We start from the raw sequence: 8,157 nt of genomic DNA, 5'->3' as shown, positions 1-8,157 counted from the left end.
ATGGTGGAGGTGGTCAAGACACTGGGATGGACCTACATCTCTATCATATACGAGGAGTCCAACTATGGAATCAAGGTTAGTTTTGTCACTGTAGCAGTAAAATAAATCAGTGAGATATGAAAGTTGATTAAACAAAAGAGAAGACGAAAAATCCTTTAGAAATTAATGGGTGAAGTATGTATGAAGATGCGGATTACAAGAGTTAAACGCCCTTTTTAGCTTGTTAGACGACGGAATTATCTTTATGCATATAACAAGTTACGACGTTGGTAAAAGTATGCGTTTTTACTATGTTGATAACTGACCATCTGCAATCCCAGAGCATTTATTGATCGATTCTCTAAGGTGATGTACGGTTATTTTTGTTCATTACAAACGATTTCATTAGTCGTGTAATGACCTATAGCTTTAAAAGGTAATTGAAAACTATATATGTTTTCAGTTCGAAATGACTCTTCTAAACTGAGTAAAATCATTTGGAGGTAGCAAAAAAATAAATACAAAATACGCTATGCCATCAGTTTTTGAAGAGGTTAATGGCGTAATACACTTGTCTCACGCAAACCTGCCTCACTGTACATTGGTTATGTCTGATACGTGTGCGAGGAACTCTACGATTTTCTGGCAATAAATCATGTCTTTCTGTTAAGAACGTAATCTGCTATACTTATTAATAAGCCCAGTACTCCCTAATACATTTGTCTCCGTCTATATCTATCCCCTTGCCCCAGGCGTTCGAGGAGCTGGAGGGTCTGCTGGCGATAAACAACATCTGTCTGGCGGCCAAGGAGAAACTAGTGAAGGACTCCGGTGTAGCCGAGGAGGTGGTGTATGACCATATTGTTCAAAGGCTGATGCAGAAACACCGAGCCAGAGGTGAGAGGAAGAAAATCACTTGATAGCTTCCAGAGTGAAATATAACAGAAAAAATCGGCTGGTTTACAGTCTCAGGTTGCAGTAACTCACTCTCAGCTGATGGTTGCTGGAAAGGGGTTTCTGTGTAATGCCAGTCATAAGAGGCTTGATGGTGACAGTATTTAACACTATCAAGCACCTGTGCCTCACTCCTTCCTGAATATGATCGTATTTGGCGTCAACTGGACACTAGAGATGACACGCCAGTAACAGGGTTAATGAAGATAGGTACTGGAGATAGTTTTAAACCTCTGCATTTATCCTAAGCCAGAAAAAAAAATCACTAAAAGGGACTACACGATACGAAACACTCCAGCACTTTCAGACTCTTAGAATTACCTCTTAGCTGGGTAAAATTTTCTGACGTTTGGTAGAATAGAGTACTGAGTTTTCCTTACCGTGAGAGGGTTAATGGTGCCAGTATTAACACTAGCAGGCTTCAATAGTAACTCATAGCTGAATAAAATTATCATGGGTTCCCTTGAGTAGAATAATAGAGTTGTTCTTACCATGAGAAGGTTAAAGGAGATTGTTTGTACCACCTTCAGCACATAAAAATAAATCCCATAAAAGACGTCGTAATACCAGAAAAAAATTAAGCAGAACTCACATGTAAAATGCCATGCAACAAGACTGCTAACCAAAGACTGCGTATTATCATCATTAAATTTAACCCCGTATGTACTATGGTGTGTGTGTGTGTGTGTGTGTGTGTGTGTGTGTGTGTGTGTGTGTGTACAGCATCAGATCTGAATGTTATACCCTGTTGTATCACACAAATGATTAGTAATAGTACCTTAGTGCAGGTGACATACGGAGGCTATGATATTAGACCTCTTCGGCGTGCTTTGTGAATTACCTGTGGCCAAAGACGTTTCCGGTAACTTAACTTCGTAAATTAGCCCTCTGAACCTGTGACCCAGTAATGGCCCTAGTATGGTCCTCTATAACCCCTTTACTTCCTTCAAGAAAAGACGATCAAACTAAGTAGTTAGAAAGAAGTCGGTAATCCGGTGTAAGGTAGTATAAAGATTTGACATGATTTAGTGTGACAGTGTACTAAGTATGACTTTTTTTTATCTCCCTCAGGAGTGATCATCTTTGAGTCTGCCATGAAGTTTTAAAAGCGATGCCTTCATTTATTTGCGTCGTATGAGTGACCTGCAGTAATACAGAGGCACAGAATGACCTAGTATTACCTCAAATGACCTCTTATTGGATAAAATAACCTTATATCTCCCTGCCAGGCGTGATCGTCTTCGGGTCGGACCAGGAGGTGGCTGGTGTGATGAGGGCAGTCAGGAGGAACAACGCAACCGGCAACTTCTCTTGGATAGGGTCCGATGGATGGTCTGCTCGCTCTCTGGTGTCATCAGGTGGGTTTGGGGATACTGGCATGGTAATTGGGTATCAGAGGATATTACATGAATACTGGATGAATATTAGTTTGGTTCTGGGTGGGTTTTAGAGGGAAGAGAATTCGTTGGGTATTGGATGGGTACCGGGTACGTACTGGGTGAGTACTAGGTTAATGTTAGATGGGTCTGGAGCTGGCAGATAATAGTGGACTCAATCATACGAATGGTTCACTCACTCATTGTGTGTCTTCAGGTGCGTATCCTGGAGAGTATGCTTAAAAAAGAGCACAGGATAATTCAGATTTGCCGATACGATAATACAGTCTATTTTGTAAAAATTATATTTTTTCACCTACCATAGAAAAAACACAAGACCATAAATTTGAAATATGCCAGAAAAGTCAGTGTGCAGTACAAGACGCCAACATTACTCAACCAGCCACCTCTAACACATACTTTACACTGCCATATCCCACATTTTCCTCACATTGCTATGCCTCATACATAGTCTACCTTATATCGCCACATTGAAACATAACTCACGCTGCCACACTACACACACTGCCACATCACATGCTACCACATCTCACACATGACTCACACTGTCAAACCTCACAGTGCCTCACCTCTCACACACACACACACACACACACACACACACACACACACACACACACACACACACACACACCTCACGTATAGTATCTCACAATTTCACCTCACAGTACCAGGCTTCCCGTCTCCTACTGCACAGACACTTTTCTAACACCCCCTACTTACGGTACATTTTTACACTTGCGTTTCGAGGAGAGAGAGTGGGTGCTAAATTTTAGTACCGCGCAAGTATGTGTGTGTGTGTGTGTGTGTGTGTGTGTGTGTGAGCAAAGTAACTGTCACAGATTTTAACCAACTTTCATCAAACTTCGTGGAAGGGTGGAGCGCCCGGCAAACTAGAAACCTGTCGTTTTTTAGAACAATAGGCCTAAGATCAAGGTCACGGGGTCAAGTGAAACGTTGACCTAACAAAATAAATTTAAACGCATTTTATCCAACTTTGAACAAGCTTCAGGAAGTGAGTCAGTGTCAGGTGATAATGAAGCAATTCAATTTGGAGAACAATCAAAGGTCATGGTCACAGTGCAAGGTCAAATTTCGACCTATGTGAATGTTTAACAAATAACTCATACTTTTCATCAGATTTTAACAAAATTTTGTCTAAAGCTGAGAGTCCATCTAAGAGTAGAAGTTATTATTTGAATAATGAGTCAAAGGGCAAGATCAAATACCAAAGTCAACTTACTGTGAACACTTTTTAACTGATTTGCACCTAACTTTGTGAAGCGGTAGAAAGTTAATGAAGAACAGTGTTAAGTACAATCAGTCAAAGGTCAAGATCACAGGGAAAGTTTAAATTTCTAACCATGTGAGTGTTCATTAACAGAACACCTCGTCTTTTTCTCTCTCTCTTTCTCTCTTTTGTCCAAAATTGGTGGAAGGGTTGAGGGTCGGTCAAGAGGTAGTACTACTGATTATAAGAGCAATTGGTCAGAGGTTAAGGTCAGCTTGTAACAGTTTTTAACAGACTTACACCAGACTTTGGTAAATGATTACGATTCACCTTTGCAGTAATCACTCATGAGTAAAGGTCACAGGGTAAGGTCAAAGTTAGACCAGTTGTGTCACTGGGTGAAGAAAATCACTAAAACAGTTTTGATCTGATATGAATCAAACTTGGTGGATGAGAAGAGGATCACCCAAATGTGTGATCTGTTGTTCTTGGGAGAGTTAGGCCAAAGGCCATTTTCCACAGCAAGGTCAGCTAAAACAACTTTTTATCTGATGTAGACTAAACGTTAGAGAAAGAGACGGGTTAAAACAATAGAAAAGATTTTAAGAACAATCAGTCATAAGTCATGGGCACAGGGAAATATTAAAGTTCACGAACACTGGGCAAAATTATCTCAGTACTGAGGTGATCTGAACCAAACATTGAAACGTTAAGAGCTAGACAAGAATGATATTACTCGAATTTGAGAGCAAACTACTGAAGGTGAAAGTCACCCAGCAAAGTCAAATATTCAGCCCTTATGTGACCTGATGGACGCGGGTTTTACACTCTCTGAATGCTACTTTGTGTTTCAGTGAACGCAAGTTCTATAGACATTAGTAGATCAGCCACGGATAATGATACGGGTGAATGATGGTACTACAGGCGTCACTTCAATAAAATGCTCTTGATTTACCTTTACTGCCTGAATCTGTTACACAAAGAATTTTGCAAAGATACTTCCAAGTGTACTTTCATTCACCAAGTCGTACTTGTGAGGCTCGTAATTATATCCCAAACTGACGATTCACTCTCTTAACAGCTTTTGAATATGCCTTCAAATGTCACATATAGCTTGCGCTAAGTTAAAAACATAATAATATTTTATCCTTCCTAATTGCTCTTTACTTTTCTTCAGCTGTACACTGTCTCTTGACGTATCCATCACCCAGCCAGTACCAGCCTATTACCATCACAGTACATCTGGAATACCTAATATCCATTCGTATTCCATTTATTCACCAGTCAAGCATTCGAGAACTCTCATTCTTTTCTAATACTAGTTGTGCCTAAAACTCAGCTAATACTCATTCAATACCCACTCAGTTCATGACCATTGCTGACTTAAAGCCCATCTGATGCATTACACATTCTTAACCCATTGGTTCCCAGATTTCCTGTGTGAGGGATTTTGCTGGAAGGGTGCTAGGCATACTGCCCTCCGCCTGTCGGTTCATAGTCGCAAAGCTCATAGGTCCCTACCCCGGGGTTCTGTTCATTATTAAAATTTGAAAATGCTCAGCTCCGTCCTATACTGAGGATACTGGGCACTAATGGGTTAATATCTGACTACTTACCCCATATCGTCTACGATTCTTTCCTATTACTTGTCTACCCACCAATATCTGTCCACCCACTTAATATCCAGCTAATACCCAATACCCATTCTCACAGGTTACGAGGCAGAGGTGCAGAGTGCACTATCCGCTCAGTCCCAGGCCGGCCCACTATGTGGTTTTTACCAATACCACCCACTACCACCCCAAGTCGGCCCAATGCTCCCAATACCCACCTAATATCAACCGCATACCAGTCAAGTATCCAGTCAGTACCCACCTTAAACAAAAAATAACATCTTATATTCACCAAATACGCACGAGTTACCCGTTTAATACCGTCATAATACTCACCCAATACCAACCTTATGCCTGCTTAATATCCATCCAATTCATACGCAAAACATACCCAACATCTTCCCACTGCCCTCTCAGTATCCATCTAATGCCCACCCAATACCCACTCAGTACCACCAGTGCCCAAGTATTATCCAACCAATGCTCACCCAGTACACAGTAAAATAATGCTCAATACTCATTTTTCACAGGCAACGAGGCAGAGGTGGAGGGTACACTATCGGTACAGCCCCAGGCCAACCCAGTACGTGGCTTTGACCAATACTTCCTGTCCCTCACCGTGGAGAATAACGCCAGGAATCCATGGTTTGTTGGTGAGCATTGAGGAGTTAAGATTGTGTACGAGTATTTCATATTTTCTCTTCCACCATATATACTTTTAAACCTTTGAAGAGAGGACTAATAATGAAGGGAGTAGGAATGATTTTCTTCAAAACTTACTGCAACAAGAAGTCGTTCTTAAAATGAATGAATGAATTTGTCTGAGATAGTACGAATAAACAAGACGTTATCACAGCGAAAGGATTAATTAACCTTTCACTTTACCTCCAAATCTGTTACCCTGTATCACCTTTTCATACCTAGCCATATTATCTTCATGCACTGAGAATGAATTCCTTAATGTATTTCCTGTCACGTTTGTCTTTATTCTTTCTCTTCTCCGTCTCACCAAACAAGTTCAATCTTCTCTTTAATTCCCCTGTACAGTGATGCCTGATTGTAATATTCTTGCAACCAGCAAACATATTTACTCAGTCTCGGAGATTATCTCGTAGTTCGGAGGTTAAGATGCATCTTGTTAACTAAAAGTAGACCAACTTAGACCTCTCTAACGTTATTCGAATTCCTTACCACTTCCTCTCTCTTCGCCACATTGTCTTTCGATAGTGGTATTTTAGTACTTTCTGTTTATACCTGTTTCACGGGTAATTAACCCTCTAATACTTCTCAGCATCACCACACAAACACATCCTTTTCTCTATGTGAACATATTGCAACGTAGACTTCCTCCGTGCATATATTTTCTAATTGTAATAAAAAACATATCATCTCATAATTAAACCTTAGTATTCCTCCTTTGTATCTTTGTGTTACTTCTCTGCCTTATCCACACAGCCTCCTCCTTCCTTAAGTAAATAAATCGTAGCGCACAATTTCCTTGATAACCTAAGTCTCTTACTACGGCATATAATTCTCCTACAGTCAGACTTTACTATCCTCTCTGTGTTTATCAATACCATTTCATTCTCTCTTCCACCTTTCACTCTCCTCACATATCCTTCTCCCTCCCTTTCAGTAAACTTGTAAAAGAGTAAAGTTCATTCCACAACTCTTCATATTTCCATTGCTAAGTCTTCATATCCCTTTTGTGTCTTCATGTGTTACGTTTTCTACCCCACATTTCCGTCTCTCCACACAGTTTCCCCTCTTCCTTTTAAGAACCCATGGTCTTTTAGAGCTCCTTTTGCATATCTAACCTAAGTACCACGCCTCTCCCCCCAAAAAAAAACATCATATCTAGACTTTGGTGATATTTCTTTGTATTTTCATGTATCTGCTCTGTCTTTTCCTTCCCCTTCATCAAGCACATTCCCCTGCTGAGTTTCCCCCCTCTAGTATGTCTAACTTCATTTACTTGCCACACACGCACCCGACCCTGCCAACAATGGATATCAAATGTGGGTTTCACACACTGAGCTGACCTGAAAATCGCACTTCAAAAAGTTGATACAGCAGAACAAGTTACTGACTTAATTCTGTTCTGATGGAGGAACAACTATCATATTTGAAAAGGTAATTTATCTGACCCACTTCAAGTGAAAAGAGAAACTGAACATGTGCGTGTATAGTTATATAATGGAGTGAGTATGACAAACACGGAGGGGAAGGCACAGCAGGGACGCGTGTGGCTGAAGGAGGGGAGAGAAGCAGCTGAATAAGATGTCCACTTCAACTTAGATCATTCCCATCTCTCCAGCATCAGTGCTGGGTGTAAACCTACACTACACAGAATTAGACTCAAGTTAGCTGAGTATTGGATGAACACACAGACTTTCCCTGTCTCACTGTCTCTGTCTCCCCCAGTCCCGTAGTGTGTGTCCAATTTATTCCACAGAGTACTGGGAGGATCATTTTCGGTGCCGGCATCCTGCAGGTCCCAGTACCCCCTACAACCAGTACTACGGGCAGGCGTGTACCGGTAGAGAGAGGCTCACCGGGGACAACACCCAGTTTGAGGCCCAACTGCAGTTTGTGTCCGACGCAGTCATGGCTTTTGCTTACGCCTTCAGGTGAGACTGGACCAGGCGTGAATCTATTAGAGTATGACTTTAATTATTCATTTTAGTCTAGTTTAAATAATTCGTATACATTCTGAGTCTGTGTAACAGTCCATATGAGGTCCATTGCAAAAGCGAACTCTCTGAAGGGAGAATGATAATCGGAGTTAACCTTTCCTCACACTGATGAAGTACGAATGGGGAAAGTCTTTGAGCCAGTGGGGGTTGTTCACCCAAAGTCCTGGGCAACAGGACCAAAGCATCATCCAGAATTATCAGCGTGAACCATTTGCCAACTACCCCTCGATGGGTGGAAGGACACATGAATCAAGAAGTGGCGCCAGCTGCTCACACCAGGATTCGAA

At 41.2% G+C, this 8,157-nt stretch overlaps 1 protein-coding gene across 1 annotated transcript in view; it reads left to right on the top strand.

Moving 5' to 3' along the window:
- The window catches only part of LOC145400657 (metabotropic glutamate receptor 6-like), a 123,345-nt gene continuing 115,188 nt past the window's right edge, over positions 1–8,157 (top strand). The window contains exons 1-5 of the mRNA XM_080273091.1: positions 1–75; positions 732–876; positions 2,163–2,291; positions 5,705–5,827; positions 7,630–7,804. Coding sequence (XP_080129217.1) covers positions 1–75; positions 732–876; positions 2,163–2,291; positions 5,705–5,827; positions 7,630–7,804 — 647 coding nt within the window. The remainder of the gene's footprint in view (positions 76–731; positions 877–2,162; positions 2,292–5,704; positions 5,828–7,629; positions 7,805–8,157) is intronic.

Source organism: Coenobita brevimanus, chromosome 53 (genome assembly GCF_032717465.1).
Source record: "Coenobita brevimanus isolate Jiangsu-jjx chromosome 53, ASM3271746v2, whole genome shotgun sequence".
NCBI lineage: Eukaryota > Metazoa > Arthropoda > Malacostraca > Decapoda > Coenobitidae > Coenobita > Coenobita brevimanus.
Note: the sequence above shows the minus strand (reverse complement) of the source record. Positions and strands in the feature narration are given on the sequence as shown.